Source organism: Pinus tabuliformis, chromosome 3_1 (genome assembly GCF_031772625.1).
Source record: "Pinus tabuliformis cultivar Carrire ecotype Pingquan chromosome 3_1, CPIR1, whole genome shotgun sequence".
NCBI lineage: Eukaryota > Viridiplantae > Streptophyta > Pinopsida > Pinales > Pinaceae > Pinus > Pinus tabuliformis.
In genome coordinates, this window is record NC_142301.1 from 878,756,630 (window position 1) to 878,782,032 (window position 25,403).

The following is a 25,403-nucleotide window of genomic DNA, read 5'->3' on the forward strand; positions in this document are numbered from 1 at the left end:
TTCCACCCACCATTTTCCAATATTACTGATGAATTTAGGGTGAGTGAGCCAGACATTTTCAAACCTGAAAGGTTTGTTCCTCGGAGTGCCTATAAAAGAAGCTTCAAGCTGGATAGGCTGGTGATCTGAGCCTCCAAAAGGAAGGATTAATGCAATCAAGTCAAGGCCAGTGAGAAGGAGGTCCTCCGAGATTATGAATCTGTCTAGTTTAGAGGCAACTTGAGTAGCCCCTCCTCTCTTACTTTTCCAGGTGAAGGTACCCGTTGGGCCGCCAAATTAACATAAATTTTCACTCCATTTTCACCTTTATCCTCATTTTGTCACCTCATTTCATCATGATATCACTATGTAACCCTATATTTCCATTACCATATGAGTTTATATTTTCATTTTCCAAAGTTATTAATTTTATGTATTTAGAGTGAATTTATTATTAAAACTTAGAGAAATAACATGTATTTGCTTATATCTAAAAGTGGCTTGAGTTTGATGACATGTGTAGATCATTTGGAAGCTTCCAAGGCACCCTTATTTGGTCTCCCAAGATCAAATTCGAATTTCAATTCAAGAGGTGCACCATATTCCAAGGAGAAAGATCATGGAGATTTTGATGTGTTATGGGATTTGTATCTAGTATTTAGGATAAGTTGAGACAAGTATGGGTCTAGTAGATATTTAAGGGATCTACATTTATTGAGTAGATATCCATAATTCATGTATAAATAAGAGGAACATCCTTCAAAGGAAGGAGAGAGAAAACAGTTATCAGTTATTCATTAGCACTAGATTTATGATTGTTCATTCAACATGGATAATATCATTTTCTCCAAATCATGAGTTATGAGTGTTGTTTTATTCTTAAGGTGTGATAGTTGTTCATGTGTGCTCATTGAGGAATGGAAGGATCCCCATACTGAGATAAGTACACTTTGTTGTAGAGTAATGTTGTGAATATACTAATTTTAATTCTGATGTTCATCTTATTTCTTTGTTGTGAATACTTGTAGATAATTTCAATATGAATTCATGTTATGGCCATGTTTTGTTGTGTGGAGGTTGATCTCCTTTCAGTAGCTAGTTTTTATGTGAGAAGGACAACCGGTATCTCCTTAGTTAGGAGACTCTTCTCCATGAGCTAAGAACTGAATTGAAAACAATATTTACTTGCTTTCATTTATATGTTTTCTTTCCTACTTTTTTAGGTGTTTGGCAATGTTATTATAGGAAGATTGCAGAAGGACAATCAGGACTCTTGAACAAGAGACTATTCTCTATCTTCTAAAGTAAAACAATTCCATTGATCAAACATTTTTATGCTTTCATAAAAAAGATCTGGTAATTTAGATTTGTAATATGCATTTCCATTCTAAAAAAACTTTCTACACCTGTTTCATCTGAGGTCCCATATATTTTGGTTTTCTTTTAAGTTTACAATACCCCGGATTGATAAATTAAATGACAGGGATTTAGCAGACAACTAAATTGCCCAACATTTTGGCGGTGTTTCTAGGGAAGCAAACTTAAATGTAAGCTAGCTAGGATGATTGTTTAGGAAGAATTTTTATTTAGGATCATTTAGGGTTAATTGCATTTAGAAATTTTCATTTAAGTTTATTCTCATATAGAAAACATAGAAATAGAACACAAATAAAAAACCCCCATTCACTTAAAATAAAAAACAAAAATACAATAAAAATCCATTTGTATATATGGAAGAATAATGAGTATAAGTTTGGAACAACTCACTCAGATCCTAGCAAGTGTCATGATCTCCTCTTCTTGCAAAGAAGAGATCTTGATAGCAGCCAAAAGCTTAACTACTCCTCCAGAAGAAAACAATGAATTAACATTCGAAGAATCCTGTATGTCTGATGATGAACAGTTATTTGAACAGGAGATTGAGGAGGACGAAGAGAAGTTGCAGCATGATCTGAATCAGAGTAGAAATCATGCCTATGAAAGCCTTATCGAAAGGTGGTTTCGATTGTTTAAAACACGTACGAGGTTAGATCGATTTCATTTTTATTTGATTAAATCATACTCACAAAAACTAGATTCAATCATCCTTGTATATTTTCATTTTAAAATTGCGAAATTGAAAATGGACATATTTTTACTACTATTGCGTGAATGGTTACATTGGAAATTTAATTACACGCAATAGTCTGTAATTTTCAATTAATATAGGATAGGTAGGATGATATTTTCAGTTTGAATAAGTATTCTCTCCTCCTGCATCTTTGGGTGATTTGGAAGATCAGAAAATCTATCAATTTATTTCAAATAAAAAGGCTCTCGCTGAAAAATTGATCTGTGATATGACAATAAAAAAATTTATGAATGAGCAAAAGATCATCTTAAAATAATTTAGATAAAATCTAGTTTTTTCTTTGAATTTTAGTTTAAAAAAAATAATAAAAATAAATAATGAAAATAAAAAAAAATTCCCACGTAATAATAAATAATATATATCATATATATATTATTATAATAAAAAAAAATCTTTTTGAAAACAAACCATTTTTTAGAGATAAGTTCAATTTCATTTTTTTTTTTAAATTAATAAAAATAATATAAAAAATAACAATTCAAACTAAATTCTTTTCCTTCTCAGATCCTGATCAGTTTGTCTTCATTAATTGAATAACCCAATAGCATCTTCTGTCATAGGGCGAGCAATTGGATACTTGTGATAGTAAATGTATAGGAAATGCTTGTAGTTTTTGGCCATGCGCAATATGGATTTGTCACCAATTTGTTGAATCTTTGTCAAGACGCCTATCACAAAAAGGCTATTAAATTCATCTCACCAACATGAAGATTGGGCAAATTAAGTTTGGATGACTATGAATGAACCAAATTCCCAATTACTCCCACTGGTCTAGGGCTTCCAGCCGATATATACTTATTGCAGAAGCACAACACTCTTCAAAGTCCATTCTTCTTGAAGCAAGATGTTCCATCGAATTGAGAATATCAAGAACTTTAGATTCCTTCATCGCATCAGTCACATTCCTCGTTAAAGCCAATATAAAGCTTTCTAGGGAAATCTTTCCATCTTTGTTGGGTTCAAGAAGTTTAAACTGTGATATGAGATAAAATAATTCATTTTCTGTCAATGATTTTGACAGTGCCTTCAAAGCTGCCCGTTTCAAATGAGAAGCCCGCATATATGCTTTGACTAATCTGAAAATCAAAATATCCAATGGGATGGCATGTTGACCTCGAAGCCATGGATGTGTAAGGGCCTGTGCAGCGGTCATTATTTTGCGCAAGTCTTTATTAAGAAGCCTTTTAGTGGATGCCCACTGTCTCATAGTGGATGCCAACATCCTCAGAACGCAACCCATTAAAAATGTCAGTTTTCAAAAGTGATTTGTGATCTAACTAGGACAAATTTGGAAAAACGAAGACATAGGTTTTTTCCATAATAGAATGAATTATATAACCCAGAAATCGTTCGCTTAAATTTCTAACCATCTAAGAGGAAATCGTGGTTCTTTGGGACCCTATTTTGGTAACTGCATAAAGAAAAATGGTTTTTACAATTAATGTGCAGAGAATTACGGGTTTTGCTGGCAGTGAAGCAAATTTTGAGGGATTTAAGTGATTTTTCATGCAGATTTATTAGCTCGATTTGAGCGATTTGCACTCACGCATTGGAATCATTTTTATCTCTAGGGTTGCACCATCTGGTATAAGTTTAGCGAAACTAAAGTTAGCAACCCGTGCTTGCAAGTCTGAATCTGGCAGTACATTGCTTGACTTGACATCTTTGTGAATTATATGCGGGTTTGCATGATGAAGGTACTCTAAACTTTCTACAGATCCAATTGCTATGTTCACTCTTTTGGGCCAATCCAAGAGGCATGGTCGAGGATGTCGGCCATGTAAATGTGCATGCAGACTTGAGTTTTGCATGTAATCATAAACAATGAGACATTCCTTGCCTTCAGCACAATATCCACGCAAGCTCAACAAATTTTTGTGTCTAAGTTGACCGAGAATCATTTCAGCGTTAATACTCCATTTCAGCTTTAATACTCCAAATTTTTAATTTGTTTTCACAGCAACCTGTGATCCATCTAACAGTTGGCCATGGTAAACGGTGCCAAAGCCACCTTCCCCAAGTTTTTTTATGATAATTGAAATTGTCTTTTGCTTCAATCAATTCCTTGAAGGAGAAGATTTGCCATCTAGAGCTCTTTCTTTCTGCAACAACCCTATCGCAAGGCCCGTAGTAGCACATTAAATTTTGGAGCATATCTAGGCTTTAAAATAATAGTCGGGGGTTTGTTCTTCGCCAGCTTGGTCTCGAGAATTTCCTGATATGAGAGAAATTGTTCGCTTTACGATTTTGTAATTCATTGGCAATAAGATATTTGTTTGTTTGATTGCTGTCATTTATTTGATTATGATTTCCTCGAGCAATCCAGAGGTTGTCTCGAATGCGTGCTGTCCAACAATGGGAAAACAGACGGGCTCATATCATAAAAAACGTCAAACAAATAGAACACGGATCATTCAGATGTGTGGATCACTGCTCTCAACGATTTGGGTATTTATTTTGGGCTTTAGAAAATTAAAAAAAAAACATTTTAGTGTTAGATTTTTATTTTTATTTATTAGTTTTTATAGAAAATAAGTAAATATATATATTTTGTTGATTTTATTTATTTCTTTATTAATTTTTTTTTTTATTTTTTTTTTTAATTCAAAATAAAAAAATAAATTTAAATAAATTTGTTTTTTTTGTTTTTTTTGTTATTTAAAAAAGAAAAACATACAAGAAAATTTTAAAAATAGACACTACAACATTTTTTTGAAAATCATTCACTATTGTCATTCTCAAAATGCACTTTCATTGCAGATCTTTTTACTCTTTCATTTGAAAGATACTTCGAAGTCTTCCCAGGAAATTTTACACAAATTTGATATTTCATTCATTTGCAAACATATAATGGAACATTTGGAAAAATAATTTAAAGAACATTTGGTGGATTATTTACATGATGATTAACTTAGAGTTGGCAATTTCATATTTTTGTATGTTTTTATAACGTACTAATCTGCAAGACACAACAAATCTATAATGCCAAGCTTTTCACCATGCACAAAAGTTAGCTGACAAAAATAGGGAGTAAATTTACTTTTCATGGTTATTTCTTTACGAATGGATTGATATTAATATCATGATTGAGTCAATTTCAACACTTTGATTGTCCTTAATCTATTTTATTTGGTACGAAATTTTTGCGTAAGAATCATGAAGGAAATGGCCATTTCTTCTTGAACACACTTATGTTTTCTTTTTTCCAAGTTTTTTTTATAGGTTACAGGATAATCAAGTAATCATTAAGGAGATTACATTGTGACGACAATTGGTCTTCCAAAGACTAAATTCATGAAAAATTCTAAAGACAAATCCCTGTCCACAACCACTATCTTCCACCTCCCTTTTTGAAAAAGATTTTGAATTCCACAAATTGTAAAGCCATAAAGCATGCCATTTCCATATCCATTTTTCACAGCAAGAGTTCTTATTCATTCACCATGCATTTCCTTTCATCCATTCCTAACCCACCAATAAAAGCAAAGAAGTTTACGCCATTTTCCATTTCCATTTCCTTTTTCCTACTATTTTTCATTTTCCACCAATAAAACCCTGCTTCTACATATCATCCATGTCAAAGTCCACTGAATCATTGCCTTATCCATCATGACTTCATACATGTTTACTTTTCTGAGTTGCATACATTTTTGCCTTCTTTTCAGTTCATCTTTTTGCCTCATGAATAAACCATCCATCTCTCTACATTGCCTTGTTTTCCTTGCCATAAAAAATGTTTCACCATAACATCTTGTATCTATAGTCCTACCAATCATTTTGTATGAACTCACGTTGACTGATGTGGGATTCCTTAAGGCCCACCTTTCAACAAGTCTTGACCCATTGACCTCAGCACCTTATCTGGGACAAAGACTAGAGTCATTATTAGTACCTTGAGGCTTGCATGCCCTAATGGAAAGTCTTCTCGCTAACAAACAATGGGAATACATTAATGTCCCTTATTTGTTGGATCCTGTAAGTCGCTCAACATCAGCTCATTCATTCGCATTTTGCAAGATGTACTTGGGTACCTTGGCACTCATTGACATTAACGGTGAGTTTTCCTTACATTGGTTAACGACATTCATCAATGGTCGGTAATCCAATGACTTCTTTCCATGTTCGACATCGACACATTTATTCGCATGGAAAGAATTGTGCCACAATATGGAATGACATGAAGACTATATGATTCAGTAGCAGATTCAATAGTCATAAAGGATCAACATTTACAACTTCATCCATCATGTATGCAACCAAGACATAGATCACATTATTGTATTTTTCATTCCATGATTCAGCAGCAGAAGCTACACTTTTCTACATATACATAGTTTTTCCACTTAGGTAAGTAAAGGTATGTTCTTTTCTAGCTTTTTATCATACAATTCCTTTAATACTAAAATTATATTTTTTGGAAAATGTTTCACCATGTTCATTCACATTCACATTCACATTCATACTCCATTATCACCTTCCATATGTCATATATGTCCTTTATACACATATCATCCTAACCAACATACTTTTTCCAAACAACTACTATTACATTATGATTCAACTGTTACATGTATTGCAAATAATGATCAAAGAATGAATGGTTGATTAAATGTTTTCAAAGTCTTTTGATGCAGCACAAAAATAATGAAAGTATTGTTACACAAGAACCAATACTAATCAAATTTTGGTTGTCACACAAGAACCACCCAAAATAATATGTTGCAATCAAATGTTTTTAATAAATAAGACTTTGCAAAAAGGAACAAAGTTGTCAAAAAGAAAAATATGTGAAGTTAAAAAAATGGATATTAGCCAAAGTTCATGAAAAAGAAAGACAATTCAAAAGATCAAATCATGATCATTGTAATAGATTGCATGAGGACATGCAATAACTTAAGTTGAGCGGTATGTTGGGCCGCCAAATTAACATAAATTTTCACTCCATTTTCACTTTTATCCTCATTTTGTCACCTTATTTCATCATATTATCATTACATAACCATATATTTCCATTACCATATGAGTTTGTATTTTCATTTTCCAAAGTTATTAATTTTATGTATTTAGAGTGAATTTATGATTAAAAGTTAGAGAAATAACATGTATTTGCTTATACCTAAAAGTGGCTTGAGTTTGATGACATGTGTAAATCATTTGGAAGCTTCCAAGGCACCCTTATGTGGCCTCCCACGATCAAAGTCGAATTTCAACTCAACAGGTGGACCATATTCCAAGGAGAAAGATCATGGATATTTTGATGTGTCATGGGATTTGTATCTAGTATTTAGGGATAAGTTGAGACAAGTATGGGTCTAGTAGATATTTAAGGGATCTACATTTATTGAGTAGATATCCCTAATTCATGTATAAATAAGAGGAGCATCCTTCAAAGGAAGGAGGGAGAGAACAATTATCAGTTATTCATTAGCATCAGATTTATGATTGTTCATTCAACATGAATAATATCATTTTCTCCAAATCATGAGTTATGAGTGTTGTTTGATTCTTAAGGTGTGATAGTTGTTCATGTGTGCTCATTGAGGAATGGAAGGATCCCCATACTAAGATAAATACACTTTGTTGTAGAGTAATGTTGTGAATATACTAATTTTAATTCTGATGTTCATCTTATTTCTTTGTTGTAAATAGTTGTAGATAATTTCAGTATGAATTCATGTTATGGCCATGTTTTGTTGTGTGAAGGGTGATCTCTTTTCAGTAGCTAGTTTTTATGTGAGAAGGACAACCGAGATATCCTCAGTTAGGAGACTCTTCTCCATGAGCTAAGAACTGAATTGAAAACAATATTTACTTGGTTTCATTTATATGCTTTCTTTCCTGCTTTCTTAGGTGTTTGGAAATGTTATTATAGGAAGATTGTAGAAGGACAATCAAGACTCTTGAACAAGAGACTCGTCTCTATATTCTAAAGTAAAATAATTCCATTGATCAAACATTTTTATGCTTTCATCAAATAGATCTGATAATTTAGATTTGTAATATGCATTTCCATTCTAAACAAACTTTCTATACTTGTTTCATCTGAGGTCCCATATATTTTGGTTTGCTTTTAAGTTTACGATACCCTGGATTGATAAATTAAATTACAGGGATTTAGCAGACAACTAAATCGCCCAACAGTACCATTTATTGTCTCCGTATCCACTAGCCTCATGTCGTTTAGGAAGTTCTGGAAGGCAATGGAGTCCTTGCCTACTGAGAGAATCTTTATCTCAATGCGACGTTGGACCATGTTTGACCGTTATCTACCATGGTTGATTTTCATATTGTGACAATCTTTGTGGAAATTTCACATATTATACCCTAGGAATATGAAGTCTTAGATTGATATTATAAACCCAAGGGATTAATTCTAAAACCCCAAGGTACAATAAACCCAAGGGAATAATATTAAACCCAAGGAATGAATATTATAAATCCAAGGTATATAACCACTAAGATAAATATTATAAGCCCAAGGGAATAATAAACCCAAGGGATTAATACTAAAAACCCAAGGGAATAATATTAAACCGAAATGAAAATTATTATAAACCCAAGGTATATAAACCATAAGATAAATATTATAAACCCTAAAATAAACATGGTTGACCACGATTGATTTTCATATTGACACAATCGTTGTCACAATGCGAAGTTGGAATTTGGTTGACCATGTTTGATTTTCATACTGAGACAATATTTTTCATAATGCGACGTTGGACAATGGTTGACCATGGTTGATTTTACTATTAAGGCAATCTTTGTCACAATGCAACGTTGGGCCATGGTTGAACATGGAGGACCATGGTTGTCACAATGTAAGATAGGACCAAAAGACAATCTTTGTGATAATGTGACCATGGTTATTGCCCATTGTTGACCGTGGTTGATTTTTATATTGAGACAATATTTGTCGCAATGCGATGTTGGGAATAACTCTTTTTATTTTTAAAAATTCTATTGTTGCGTTCTTTCCAGACATCCCATATTAGGAAGCTTGGAGCTAAAGCCCAAGCTTTGTTTACTGTTTCATAATTAGAGAAGTTTCTCCTCCAAATCCTTAGGGTGTTGGTGATGCTTCCTCTGTCCCTATCTGTTTGTCTGAATATTGAGGCAATCCCATCCCACAACGAGGAAGTAAATATACAGAGGTTGAGAAGGTGCTCCATAGTTTCCTCTTGTGATTCACATAGCTGGCATCTGGATGGGCCAGAAATTCCCCTTTTCCGGATGTTTTCCCATGTCAGAATCTTCTTATGATGCACTAACCACATGAATAGTTTGGTTTTCATCCATCCTTGGTTCTTCCATAGTTTTTCCCAAACCCATTCCTGATTTGTAGAATCAAGCTTAAGGGCTATGCTCTTAGCCTCTTTAAGGTTAAAGTTTCCTTCATTGTTATTGCCCCATCTTAGTTGGTCAGAATCAGCTGATATCAGGATCTTCCTTTGATCCAGGATGGCTTTTAGAGCATCAGCCTGTGCTTTCAAGGGGGCATTGTCCCTGTAATCCATTTCTTTCCAGATTCTCCATTTTCCTTCGTTGTTTGTCTGATCCCAAAATTCATTTACTCGGATTAACCCTTTGGTGTCTGTATCATTCTTGAGATTTGCAAAGTCTTCTCTTAACAGCTTAGGTTCCTGTTGCCATTTATCCTCCCAGAACCAAGCCAGGTCTCTAACTCTTATTTCCCAAAAACTATTTTTTTGAACTATGCCTCTATTTTCCCAAGCTTTGTTCTAGATGTGGGAGCCTTTTATGATTCCAGACATTCTTATGCGGTCCTTATCTTGCCAATTATTTGCATATTTCTGGTTCCAAATTTGTGCCCAAGGAGCATCTGAATCTTTTATCCATCTCCACCATAATTTTGCACCCAACACTTTGTTTAGCACTTCAGGATCATCCAGTCCTAAACCTCCATGTGTTTTAGGTTTGCATATCTTTTCCCAGGCTACCAAGGCCCATTTTTTCCCCCAAAGAAAATCTCTTTGGATATTTCTGCATTGTTGCATAACCCCTTTTGGAGCTGGAAGGGCTGAAAACATGAAGATGGGGATTGATTGAAGAACAACTTTTGTAAGCACTAGCCTGCCTGCCAAGTTCAAAGACCTGCTTGTCCATTTTCGTGTCTTGTCCTGCAACTTATTAATCATAGGCTCCCATACTATCTTGCTCAGAGGTTTGTCTGTGAGTGGTAATCCCAAATATTTGGATGGTAGCATATCTCTCTGAAAACCTAGAATTCTGGAAATGTTTCTTTGAATAGCAATGTTAGTGTTGAAAAAGAAAATCTTTGATTTGGAGAGGCTTACCTCTGTCCCCGCAGCCATAGCAAAGTCTCGCAGGATTTGTTTGTAAGCTAGCGCTTCCTTGGCTGTAGGAATGCCCTGTAGCATGGTATCATCTACAAATTGTTGATGGGTTAAAGCCTGTCCATTCCCGGATAGTTTGATACCCTGGATCTTACCGTCGTCTTTAGCAGACTTGATAGCTCGGCCTAGTCCTTCCATCATAAGAATAAAGAGGAAGGGGGAGAGAGGGTCTCCCTTCCAGAGGCCTCTTGAAGGATTAAAGATCTTTGATGGAGAACCATTTACCAGAATTGAAAAACTGGAGGTAGTGACAAGGGCCATTACCCATCTCACCCAGTTGTGGTCAAATCCATAGGCTAGAAGGACTTTCCTAATATAGGCCCAATTTAACTTATCATAAGCCTTTTCTAGGTCCAATTGCATAATCATTCCAGCCTACCTCTTACTTATCAGAGAGTGAACCACCTCATGAGCTTGAATGATATTGTTGAGAATTTGTCTTCCCTCCACATATCCCGTTTGTTCCACAGAAACCAGCGTTGGTAGGAGGGGTTTAAGCCTGTTGGCAATTACTTTGGAAATTATTTTATACACCACATTGCATAAAGCTATAGGTCTGAATCTGTCAGGTGTCATAGCATTGTCCTGTTTAGGAATCAAGGAAATGAAGGATGTGTTGAACGCCTTCAATACAGTTCTGTTCTTCCTGGAGTCCTCCACCACATTCAGTATATCTTGCTTGACAATACCCCAACAGGCTTTAAAGAAATCTACATTGAAACCATCCGGGCCTAGCGCTTTTCCATTCTGCATATCTTTGATGACTTCACTAACCTCCTCTTCATTCATCGGCCTATTAAGATTATAATTGTCTTCTCTTGTTACTAGCTTAGGGATGTGCTTTGTGAAGTCACTGATAAATTGTGATCTGTCTACGAGAGGTTCCTCTGCTATGCCTTGAAAATGTTGAACCAACACTGCTTCTATTTCTTTATGGGTATTGAGCTGATTACCTCTGGAATCCTTGATTGTTGAGATTCTGTTGTGAGATCTGTGCTCCAAGGTAGATCTGTGGAAAAACCTTGTGTTTCTATCTCCTTCTTTTAGCCATTGTACTCTTGATTTTTGCCTCCAAAATATTTCCTCTTGCTTACATAAGTCCTCCCATTCATGTTGATGTTTGTTAGCTTGATCATTTCTTTCCCCATCAAAGCCTTCGGTGATTAGGGTCTGATTGATTTCCTGTATTTTCCTTTCAACAACTTTTTTAGCTTCAAAAATGTTGCCAAACTCATTCTTATTCCAATCTTTGAGCCTGATTTTGATATGTTTCAATCTTTTGTGCAAAAGAAACATTCTGGTTCCCTGAATCTGTAAATCTTCTTTCCACCATTTTTCAATGTTGCTAATAAAGTTTGGATGGGAGAGCCAGATATTTTCAAACCAGAAAGGTCTATTTTTTGGGGTTCCTATATAGGACGCCTCAAGTTGCATAGGCCAATGGTCCGAGCCCCCAAAGGGGAGAATCCTCACCGTCATATCCAGGCCTGTGAGCATAAGGTCCTCTGAGATTATGAATCTGTCAAGCTTTGAGGCTACTTGAGACTCTCCTCCTCTTTTGTTGTTCCAGGTGAAGAGGCCATTACTTGTATCTGTGTCAACTAGCTTCATATTGTTTATAAAATTCTGAAATGCTATAGAGTCTCTGCCTAGTGTTCTGGTTCCACCCTTTTTTTCTGACAGGGATCTGATCATGTTGAAGTCCCCTCCCAAAATCCATGGTATTCCTGAATGTCTATCTCTCAGATCTTCTAGTGAGGTCAGTAGTCTGAGTTTATCATCAGGCTTCTGTGGACCATAAACGTTTGTGACTAAATAAATTTCCCTGTCTCCCAGAGGCTGAATAACCACTGATAAATAATTCCTAGATGCCTCAGCATCCACTATACCTATTCTTTGAGGGTTCCAAAGTGTGAGAATACCTCCTGCTATTTTGTCTGCTTTGACTTCTAGAAATTCATATTTATTAAGCCATTTGCTATGTATTTCTCTTACTTTCTTTATTGAACATTTAGTTTCCTGGATGAAAATCATATCAGGTTTCTCTTCTTTCATTCTATTGTTAAGATTTCTTTGTTTCCTTTTACTTCCAAGACCTCTAATATTCCAAGATGTGAGCTTCATTCAGAAAGATTTGTAAAAGCATAGCTAGTTAGATCTTTCATCTTACCTGAATCTATCATCAGTTTTCCACATTCTATCAGTAACTCGTTTTGTTTCTTTCTACCCCTTTTCCTACCTGGGTTTCTCGGAGTGAGTCCTGCTATGGTTTTCATGGTTTTCACCCCTTTGTTGTCCTGACTCTCGAGGTTTCTTTTCCCGCCCGACCCTTTTGTCTAAGTTCTCCACAGAAACAGCTGCTGCACTCTGTTGAACTCTTCTTGAGGTACTGAATCCATTCCTTTTGTGGTCCCCTGTTTCAGGAATTTTTCCAGATCTAGATGTTCTCTTTCGAGAATATCCTGTAGTTCATGATCTTTTGTTTCCACCTCACTCGGGGTCATCTCTTGGTCCTTATCAAGTTCCATGTTGCTCATCATAGTCTCCTTTTGTTGGATAATGTTTTGTATCTCCTCCATCTTTTCCACCTTTTCCTTCTCCCCTGGGCTGCCCTCCATAGATTGATTTGCCTCTTCTAACTCCTCTTCTTCTTCTAGTACCTTGTACCTGTTCTGGCTTGTCTGATTTTCCTCATTGTTTTTTTGTAACCTTTTCCCTCCTTTTCCTTTATTTCCCACCTTGAGAAAGCTATCAGTTTCTTTCCCTACTGTGGCTTTCATTCTGCTTTCTATGTTGTTGAGAGGGCAGTCTCTGAATAGATGCCCATGTTCGTGGCATTTGCAGCATTTGAAAGGAACATGTTCATAGTCCACCGCTTGTACCCATTCTTCATCAAAAACTTTCAAGATCACTTCATAGATAGAGCTCTAGAGAGATCCATCTCCACACATATACAAGCAAAGGACGTGTACTTTCCCCTACTAGTGGCCTCAAATATTTTAACGAAACGCCCTAGTTTGTTTCCTATAGTTGATAATGATTTTGGTTGCCAGTAGTCTAGAGGTAGAGAGTAGAGTCGTACCCAAACCGGAACCGAAGTGAAAGTTTCTCACTCCGGGAAAAAATTCATCATCCAAGGCCGCATATAGAGGCCTGTTGCCGCATAGATGTAGGGCCCGCCTTCAAACACCCTGTCTTTATCCTCAATGTTAGTGAAAATATAGTGAAGAAACCCTTTGACCTAAGATGTAGGTCTATATGCCCTTTAGGTTTCCAATGATTTTTAATCCATGCCTGTAGCATCGTCTCTATTGGCCATAACCCCATGAATTTACAAATGATTGCATAAGTCGTCATGTGATCCCTGTGCGCTTGCATTGTTGGATCATTTAATACTACTCTGAGTGTGATAGTAGTCTTAGGCTTGCATGGACCATTTTTTTTTTTGGTTTCTGCATTCTGATTATTTTCCTCAATTCCCGTCTCTCTTCTAGCTTCTTCCCGCCTATTATTCTGCTCCTGTGTGTCTCCGTTGTCCTGTTTTCCTCCTAAAAAACCTTTTACAACCCCCAACATTTTTTTGCCGCGACTGGAGACTGCCTGACTGTAGGAGGGAGTGGAGCTCCCCCCCTTACGCCCCTCCATGGTGTCCAACGCTTGTTTTTGCTCCTGTAAACCCTAGCTCTTACCAGTCGCCTCAGTAAACTACTTAACAGATCAAGCCAAGGGTAATACAATTTTGATAATTGCATTTTCATGGTAATAGTATGTGATATGTAGTTTAAAGTAAGTTTAGTTGGGTGAAACCAACTAGACTGCAGTTCAAATCCGATTAAATATATCATTTGTTATGATCTCTGCTCAAGGAGTAGGTTCTCTATTTCTCTCATTAAAATTGATCATAGACCTTTTCTAAATGATTAATCTAAAAAATTACCAATTCACTATAATTAAAAAAAATAACATCTATATTTCCATCTAATAATAACATTTTCAGAATAATAACATCCATACTTTTTCTATCAATCTGATAATAACATCCTACTCCAAATAAATTGTTTTTCTATTCAATAAAAACCAAACTCTAACTCACTTAACCAACCATAAGTAAATTATTTTTCCATTCAACAAAAACCTTAACTCTAACCTACTTACTAAACCAACCATATATATTACAGATTTTAAAAATGTTTCGGAATTTGAGCGAAATCAAATTATCTCAATTCCCCATAGATACTCCATGGATTTGTCGGTAGCTAAGTGATTTGTGATTACTCCCGGCACGATCGATTCTGCTTTGCAAACACTTGGCGTTGTAGAATCCGACCAGAAGGCTCTTTTGCGTCAATGTAGGTCGTAAAAACGCCACTAGCAGGAGAGAATTCACGATTCTGAATGCTATATAATTAAATGCTTCAAGATCATTACTGAAGAATATCTTCTGTTTTTCTTAGTAAACACCAACCGTGCGAATGGTCAGTAAGCAGTCTAAGATCAAAACACTCGTTTGATAGCAATTGGTATATGAACTATAGAGAATATAACATAGGATTCGAGCATGAGCTGTATATATTGTAGGTGCAAATAAATTTATAACCAGTCTACCATTGCCGTGTGGGTAATTTAGTTCATTATTAATGGAGCTGTGAAGCTGGCATGTCGTGTTTTACGAAATCAACGTAGGCTCTTGTCAGAAATAAGATATTCACGAAATATGCTAATGAATTCATTGTCCAGTTGCAACTCCCAAGGAATCTCAATCTGCCAGCGATGAACTATTTGTCGTAATATTGATTTCTCTGACTGCTATTATTTTAATGTTATTTGAGGAATCACAAAAGTCAGATGCCACAGAGATAGGTTTTTGCCACGATCTCAGAGCTGATAGGTTGGCAGTTTCCACACAAATTGTGTTTGTCATGATCTCAAGCTTCTGTTTTTGCAAACTTTTCGATTTGCTTACCAAGAATCCGAGGGACATGCATTCCATTCGGCAGCGCCTAACGAGCCATATATAGGGTATTAAATGCAGTTGAAGATGCACGGGACATAGCCCGCTAACACACGCATTGCCTTTTTTTATTTAGTGGCGAATTTCGCAATTCGTGTGTTAACGAGTTATGTCCCGTGCATCTTCAAGGGCATTTAATACCCTATATGGCTAGACGCTGCCCATTCCACAATATCGTCTAAACCACGGTTGAAAATTGATTGGTATTCAAACTTCAGCTTCTCGTGCGTTTTTACGTTATAATATAGATCTATAACTATTTTATTGAAATATACGTTTGCAATTCAGTGTGGGGCAATGATACTTTTACAGTTTCATAATTAAATTAATCAATTATGATTTTTAAAATGTGATAATCATAGATTATAAGAGTGTATAAGAGTGTAATAAAGTTTATTTATTTTTGTAGTTAAAAATTTTGTTTTATATATATATATATATTAAATGTATATATATTTAATTTATATATTAGTATAATTATATTAAAAATATTAATGTGGTTGATTTAGTTTAAAGTTTCATAAATATAAAAAAAAATTATTAAAATAAGAAGAATGCTTTATTAATGCACATATTCACTAAATATGTAGGTTATGGGTCAACTTTAATTTAGAAAAAAAAATTACACATCTTATTGTAAAATGAAATATTTTGCTAAATAAAATTTGCTTATATATAAATGAATGTTCTAAATAATAATGAGGAATTAATCATGGAGAAACTTATTAGAATAATCTCAAATCGAAACCAATTTTTTTAATTTATTAAAAGTAATAGACTATTTTGCTAAATAAAATTTGCTCATATATAAATTAACGTTATAAATAATAATGAAGAACTTATCATAGGGGAGATTAATAGAATTGCAATAATTTCAAATCCCTAGGAAATTGGTGGGTCGGGAGCCACTTGACAGGAATCTATTTTTTTAATTTATTAAAAGTCAATGAAACCTAACAAACTTGTAACATAGTACAACCCTTGATAAACATTAAGACTAAGCATATGTTGAGCATATTCCTTTGAGAACCAATCTAGGAAGTCAATAAAAAGAAATTCAACAGATCTTTATCCACCTTAAATTGAAATAAGAAGCCTTGGCAATTAACTCTTTTATAAATAATAATAATAATAAAATTATAATTTAGTTAATTTTTATATTTTTCTAAATCTTATAACATGAAATATGTGTCTTGATATCTATTATTAATATTTACCAGCTATATAATTCATATACTTACACTAATTCTTACCTTAATCAACATCAAATTTGACTACAATATTTTAAAATAAAAATAATAATAAACTAATATGAAATAAATTGTATAAAAATATTTTTTAAATACAATACAAAAAGTTATATAATTTTTATCTTAATCAACAAAAACTTTACATATAATATTTTACCATAAAATTAATAACAAAATAATATTTTAATATTTTTCATAAATAAATTGTTTCAATATAACTATTTGTGTAATTATTTTATTATCACCTCACCCAACATCAAATTGATAGATTCCAATTAAAAAATTAAAAAATACAACATTATATGATCTCATTATTAGTCCTAACTAACCATTGATTTGTCCATTAAGGGTTATTAATTCATATTCATCCACAAGTATGCTCATAATTTGTTAAACTAAGCAGTGACAACGTGCTATAATATGCCACCCCTACCACTAAAACCCTTGCCACGACCTCCACCATGGCCAAAACCACTTCGTACCTCCACTAGGCTGGTCACATCCTCCTCTATATCTAGATAAATCAGTTCAAGATCTTCAATCACCAAGTCATGGCCACCATCCATGTGCACAAAAACTAAGACAATCATCTTCATGGCTAATATATTATAACTCTAATAAACACCAAGGTATAGTAATGTTGGCCACCATCCATGTGCACAATAACTAAGACCCACAACATCCACATAAGAAACCAATTTAAGGTTTTTATTTTGCAATCTCTGTGTAATTCACAACATTCAAACACTCAACCTAATAATTTAATCAGATTAACAAAATAATTGTTAATTAATATTTACAAACCAATTTTAATTATAAATATTAATAATAACTAGATAATAATTTCTTTAAAACTATGTGCTAAATCAACCCAACAATTTTTATAAATTCATTTTAGTCATAAATATTTATTTGACCTAAACAATTATTTCTTAAAATTTAAAAGTTATTTAATTTAACTATTTTTCTTAAAATTTAAAAGTTATTTAATTTAACAATTTTTTATTTGTTTTATCCGGAAGATAGCTAAAATTTAATAATAATGTTCTAAATATATGTTGATTTTTTAATGATGTTTAAATAAATTTTTAAATGTAATTTAATTGTTGTACATTTATATTTTTGAACTTATTTTTTCATTAATTTTATTTGATAAATTAAAATTGTAATTAAAATTATATAATATATAATTTAAATGTTATATAAGTTTTTAAAAATGCTTAATTTATTTATATTAAAAATTTACAAAATAAAAAAATCATAAAAATAATACTATAACATCTTTATTTTGCTTATATTTATATACTTATTTATAATATTATTAATTTTTCTAATAACATAATAAATAAACATAAAAAAGAAAGCGCTGCATACAAATAAACATAAAAAAGAAAGCGCTACATTTTATGTTGAATTATATTGAATACATAGGTGTCACATTTTATTGATTATTTCAAATATATTACGCACTATTTAATATCGTTTTTTATTATTTCAATTTCTTTTACCATCGTTGTTATTTCTATTTTTCTTTATTAAAATTTCATTTATTTTGTTTTCATTTAAATTAATTTTTGTAAAGCATATTATTTTATTTTATATTTTAAGTTTTTTTTATTATTTCATTTTTTATTTTATTAATTAAAAAACTTTACAACATTAAAGTTAAGAGGTTTCTATAAATTGTTTCTAATTCTAGTTAAAATTATCATTCTTACTCAAGTGACAATGGCATAAGGATGTTTAGTTTTGATTAGACTTTTGTAGAGTAAAAGAAGAGATATCTTAGAGAAAAAGGAAAATATTAAAAGTACTATCACTTCCAAATTTAAGGATAAGCTATGGTATGATAAGGAGGTAGAGGGGAAAAGGATGCTAAGGTTTTATAAGGAGGTGATGGACCCTACTCTTGATAACCGTAGTACTAAGAGGAAGATGAACATTGTGAAGATAAGAATTAATTCTCTTGATAACCATAGTACTAAGAGGAAGATGAACATTGTGAAGATAAGAATTAATTCTCATGAACTTTTGGTTCATTCCCAAAACACCTTGGGATGAAAGAATTAGTCACCTTTACTATACTAAGAGGGTTGAAAATGAAAAACACTTTCTCTTGAATTGACATCCGTACTCATAAAACATTTGTCACACTACCAACCTTCTTGACTTGTTAAGTCAACAAAATTATAGTGATTTATGAAGGTTTCTTTCCCTTCTTTTTGATCATAAAATTAAGATATTAAAGAGTCTCAATTAATCTCTTTATTTCTTAAAGTGAGATAAACCATATTAATCTTAATAGAACTTAATTATTATCATCATCATCATTAAAATGTTTTCATATCTATCAAAAATTCACATTTCACGTAATCTCTTTGTATTTTAACTATTTTCTATATATTATATTATAATATAAAAATTAATAAAAAATATATTTCAAATAAATATAATTTTTATTGTTTTTATAAATTTCATAAAAATATATTAAATTATAATAATAAAAAATTCACTAAAAACTATATAAATTAAAATTTTGATAAATAAATATTAAAGTTTTATATAATTTTTTTATTACATTTATATTAATTTGTATTAAAGGTATCAGTGATTAAACTCATTTTATGTTTATCTGGCCTAAAATCGACTCCGACAAATGACACTCTATTTTGATATCTCTACGTATGCACTTCATATCACGTACGTCAATTGAATTACCTCGGAGACCCTAAATTTATAATAAGTATATGTTAAAATTTAATAATTTAATGTTTAAATTATTTTTAGGTTTATTAGGTTTAAATGATTTGAATTGTTAAATTTAAAATCGAGTCTAAAACATTTCAATTTATTGAGTCAAGAGATTTATTTTACAGTTTAGTATGATGTGTAACAACTTAATTAAATTTTTAAAAATCTTAAAAATAAAATAAAATAAATAACTATATAAAACATTTAAATAATGTTGGTTCATTAAAAAATGAAGAAATTGGATCTCTCTTGGTTCATGGTAGATCTGTATCTAAAATGGATCTATGATGGTGATTCAATTCTCACATCAGCTTAATTTTTTTTCTAGAAAAAAATTATAATTTAAGCCTAAAAAGATACATCACAAAAACTGTGAAATTTTGTTCGTAAAATCCGTCTTAAAAAATAAATTTTAAGGCTAAACTGAAATTCAATTTATGATTAAAAACAACAAAATAAACTATAAAGGTTTAAAAACACTGCACAACTTTCTTGGATGGTTAGTTAGTCTTTAGGTTGAGTTCTTTGTAGATATCTTTACATGTGAACCATTATAGTGAACTTATCTCGTCTACTATGTTATTTAAAATATATTTAAGAGATAGTTTTGAATATTTAAAGATTTGAAATTGGAGTATTTAATTGAGTCGAGTTGTTATAAAAATTGAAATTTTGTTATATTAGATAAAATAAAAAATTTAAAAAACTAAAAATTAAATAATTATACAAAACATTTAAATAATATAAATTCATAAAAAATTGCATATAAAGAAATTATATTCTTCTCGATTCATGTTAAATTTTTATTTAAAATAAATCTATATTGGCATGTTCCAACTCCCCATATAAAATATCTTTACTGAAATCATGAAAAAATCACACTAAATTTAATGATCCATCTTGACAAGAATTCTATTTTTTTTTTTTCGAATGCTTTGTAAAGGGTTATAACAACCTCAACTAGTATCGCTTTGTTTTGGAAAATAGTTGAGTTTATGACCCACCTGACAGAATGAACGAAGGAAAGAACACTCGGTAGTCGATAATAGATTGTTTGAGACGCATTAAGACCCAATCTAGGACGCACTAGCTCAGAGAATTCTTACCCCAAGAAATAGCAAAAATAAGTCAAAGTGACTTTGCTGAAGAACATACCTAAACAGAGAAAAGATATCTGATAAAAAAAAGATATATAATTTCCTCTCAAATATGAGGAGAGAAGACCTTCAGATCCAACCTATTCTGTCTTCGTCCCATTATCTCATGTAAATAAATTTATTTGAGGGGAGAAGACTTTCAAGATCCAACCTATCCTCTCTTCGTCCCATTATCTCATGTAAATTTATTTGAGGGGAGAAGACTTTCTAGATCCAACCTATTGTCTCTTCGTCCCATTATCTCATGTACATTTATTTGAGGAGAGTAGACTTTCTAGATCCAACCTATGCTCTCTTCGTCCCATTATCTAATGTAAATTTATTTGAGGAGAGAAGACTTTCAAGATCCAACCTATCCTCTCTTCGTCCCATGATCCTATGTAAATAATTGGTGAAAGCCAGCTTACATTTCACTGGACCAATGATTTATTTATTTGAAATTCATCGAATTTGACTATTTTGATTGCAAACTTCAAGGTTAGTTGTCCAAAGCATATGAATTGGCCATTACAATATGATCTACATGCTGGGCAGCTTTACAATAAGATCTACATGATGGGCAGCTTTGCCGGGTTCGTTAATCAGTCGCTTTCACATTAAAAAAGATAAGGGAAACAATGTAGAAAATGCTCCAGCGAATTAGGCAGCTGCTTTACTTTATTAATTTAATCAATGCACTTCGGCCTAAATAGGAAATCGAACTAGCAAAATAGCTAGGTACTTTCTTTATTAGTTTAATCAGTAGTCTTCGACCTAATTGAAATGAAACGATATGAAAATTGTTCCAGCGAAGTGGGTAGGTACCTACTTTCCCTTATTAGTTTAATCAGAGGCCTTCGACCTAATCAAAATGAAGCTAACAGTGCGAATATTGTTTCAGTGTAAGTACTAACAGTGCAGAAATTGTTTCAGTGTAGGTAATTCTGTTGATTAATTTAATCAGGAAGTTTCAACCCAAGAAAAATGAAATGAAGGAAACAATGTGTCATTTCCCTTGTAGCTATAAACTGATAGCCTGCTGAAAATTTATCACATTGTCAGGCCGTGGAGGAAACAGTAGATATCAGAAAGGTCTGGCTTTTCACAAGCCATGAAGCCCTATGATGCAATGTGTCGTTTGATTTTGCTATGTTTGATTGGGGCAATCGAAGGGAAGTTCTTTGAACTGCCTTCCAATTGGCAAGTAGCTATAGGTAACTCCAGCCTTCCTAGGTACAGCACCATGCAGGGGCCCCTCAGAGCAGTTACAGATGGGAATGGGAACGCTATTGTTAGCGAAAATGACATATTTGGGCTGGGATTCATTGACGTAAATTCTTCTGGCAAATTCGTTCTGTCTGTTGTAATAGGATTTAATCACACCTCGCTTCCTGCCATGGAGGTTTGGACAGCAAACCAAAACCGGCCGGTGGCCGAGGGTGCGCTGCTCAAGCTGGGGAATCATGGGGACCTTGTACTGGAAGATTCGGATGGAACCGTGGTCTGGAGTATCGGTACTGGTAAGTCTCATGGCATTTTAATGGCGAATAACGGTAATTTGCAGATCTATAATACCACGAATTCTTCGCTTGTGTCCGCGGGTTCGAATCTCGTGTGGCAGAGCTGGGATCATCCCACGCACACTCTGCTGCCCGGGCAGGCTCTGAAAAGGGGGCAGGCACTTGTTTCGGATTCATCTGCGACGAATACAAGTGCTGGATCTTATAAGCTGGTTATGGAACCGGGAGGGTTGGTTTTGTTCTACACAAGCTCAATCCAGGAGCCTTATTGGTCTATGGGGCTGCAAGGGCTAGACTACGAAGGTATTCTCAAGCCCTGCTTTTATAATTCCTCATCTCTCACCTCCGAAGCCGTGTACACTGTTCAGAATTTGACGGTTTCGTTATATGAAACTATCGGCAATTTGTCTTCATCTTCTTCCTGCGTTAATGGGAATAGATCTCTGCCAATTGATCCTCCTATTTGGAATAATGAAAACGAGTACAGGTTCCTAAGACTGGACAGCGATGGCAACCTTCGCGTGTACAAAACCACTCCGGCACCGGGACAGAACAATGTAACAAGCTGGAGAAGGGACTGGGAACTGGACCCATCCAATATGTATTGTTTACTACCCAGAGCCTGCGGGCCTTATGGCATCTGTGTCAAAGGCCAGTGCAGCTGCCCAGGCTCCGGGACGCTGGATCAATTCGAGCAAATTCAGTCCCTGGACGTGACGCAGGGATGTTATAGCAGAGAGGGCGAACCCTCGTGCAGCCAGCCGTCGGCGACCCACCATTTCATGCTCCTCAACGGTGTGGATTATTATCCCAACGACTACCTGGAGCCTGAAGCGGGCGTCTCCACGGTCGAAAAATGCAGTAGCCTCTGCAATTCCAGTTGCTCCTGCAATGCCGCCTTCTTCCGCAGCAGTTCCTCGTCTTGTTACCTTGCAAACGGCCCGCTATCGACCCTGAAATTCACTGCGAATAAGACATACAAGGCCTATATCAAGGTTCTCAGTAAGTTGCCTGCTAACGTAACATCCAGGTCTAGTAATTCCCTGAGTATCGGCAGCATAGCCGAGATCACGTCCAGCTCGGTGGCCGCGGCTCTGTTATTCTGCCTGATAATGATCATAATAGTGCGAAAGAGCAGAGCGAAGGCGGCAGTCATAGATAAAGAAGAGATCGATCCGGAAGAAATGGAGGAGGAAGCTTTCTTGAAGACGCTTCCAGGGCTACCGCCCAGGTTCACGTATAACGAGCTGAAGGAAGCCACTGATAGCTTCAGCAAACAGCTCGGGACAGGCGGGTTCGGTTCGGTGTACCAGGGCGTTTTAAAGGACCAAACCGGAGTTGCCGTTAAGAAGCTGGACGGGCCGAGTCAGGGCTACAAGGAATTCAGAGCCGAAGTTGCCACGATCGGCAGCATAAGCCACATGAATCTGGTTAGACTACGGGGATTCTGCGCCGATTCACACCAGAGGCTCCTGGTTTACGAGCTCATGGACAACGGTTCTTTGGATAAATGGCTCTTCTCGGGTCCGGACGACAACAAAGAGTGTTTGACCTGGGAACAGCGTTACAATGTGGCAATGGGGACTGCTAGGGGCCTGGTTTATCTGCACGAGCAGTGCAGAGAAGCCATCATGCATTTGGACATAAAGCCTCAGAATATCCTGCTCGACACAAAATTTAATCCCAAGGTCTCCGACTTCGGCATGTCAAAGCTCCTGAACAACGACATGACGCAGGTCATAACAGCTGTGCGAGGGACTCCAGGGTACCTGGCGCCCGAGTGGCTTCATTACTCTATTGCCACCAAGAAATGCGATGTGTACAGCTTCGGGATGGTGTTGCTGGAGTTGGTGTCCGGGCGGAAGAACTTTGATCCCTCGGCAGCCGAACCTCAGCTCCGTTATTTTCCGACTTGGGCCATGCTGAAGGCGCTGGAGGATAGGTATATGGATTTGGTTGATAAGAGGCTCGGGGATAAGAGCGTGGACACAGAGGGTGTCGTTAGGATGACTAAGGTTGCGTTCTGGTGTATTCAGGATAACCCGAACCAGAGGCCATCGATGAGCGTTGCCCTGAAGATGCTGTCGGGAGAATGGGATGTTCCTGATGCTCCCATGTGGCTGTTACAGAGGGGGCCAAGTTCTTCGAAGCATATGTGTATGATGAGCTCATGAATGATGCAGATGGAGATCACGAAGAACAGGACGAGGGGTCCATAGTTGGGAACAACAGAGGCGCCGGCGGAACAATGAAACCAGTGGCCAGCTCAGATGAATCCATTCTCACCGGCTTAGATAATTCCATTCCATCCATTCCTTCCATACAACTCGGTGCACCCAGATGACAATTTAACCAGGTATCATCACAATTTTATTGATAAATTTGCACGGTTATTTTTTCTCTATCCGAGTACAATTTCTCTTTAAATTATATGTAATAACATTTTTAATATTATCAATATTCTGTTCTTTTTTTTTTTTAATTGTTGAAGGTGGTTTTTGTTGGATTTTGAAGTAATTTTGGAATCTTTTTGTCTTCCATGTTCCATGTAGTTAGATTTGTTTCTCAACAAGTGAAAGACCTAGACTATAAAGAGAATGACATAAGGTGTATTTATTTTAATTTTAATATTTAAGCTAGATAAAATTGAGAATGAGATAGGGTGTATTCATTTTAATTTTGATACTTAAATTAGATAAAATTATTTTGGATATGCTAGATATCTTTCTCCATAATTCTTTGGAGATATTGCATCCTAAGATTTTACATCCATACAAAATAATAGGAGTGAAGAGAGTCTCAAAGATGATTTTTTTATTATCCCTTATCCAAAGATCCACTAATTTGCAATTTTTTAAAGCCCTTAAGAATATTTCTACCCCTCCATTTATGTTTTCCTCAATGCTATGGTTCTTGTTGAGTTTGTGATGAATATCAATTATAAGATATTTATATGAGGAAAATTTCTCGAAGTTGTTGTTGTCATATACAAAAGTATGAAAGGTGATTTTTTTAAATTATCATAACTTCACTTTGTTAGTGTTAATAATGAAACTCATATTGGAGCATAATTACTCAAGGAATCTTGGTCACTTGCCAAGATCATAGGGAATCCTCACTATAAGAACAATATTATCAATGTAAAGAAGAAAAAAGATGACTATTCCAAAAATAAGTGAGATGTTAGAACCTACTTCTCTAAAAAAGGAAGGAGATAGTAGATAATCATGCTCGACTCATAAATTAT

The 25,403-nt window shown here is 34.5% G+C and overlaps 1 protein-coding gene across 1 annotated transcript; it reads left to right on the forward strand.

The window, feature by feature from the left end:
- The first annotated feature begins 21,627 nt into the window (after positions 1 to 21,627).
- LOC149190397 (G-type lectin S-receptor-like serine/threonine-protein kinase SD2-5) lies at positions 21,628 to 24,503 on the forward strand. The gene is given in 2 exon segments (XM_089413395.1): positions 21,628 to 24,292; positions 24,295 to 24,503. Coding segments are annotated over 2 exon segments (2,751 nt in total). The 5' UTR covers positions 21,628 to 21,747; the 3' UTR covers positions 24,501 to 24,503.
- Positions 24,504 to 25,403: the final 900 nt, after the last annotated feature.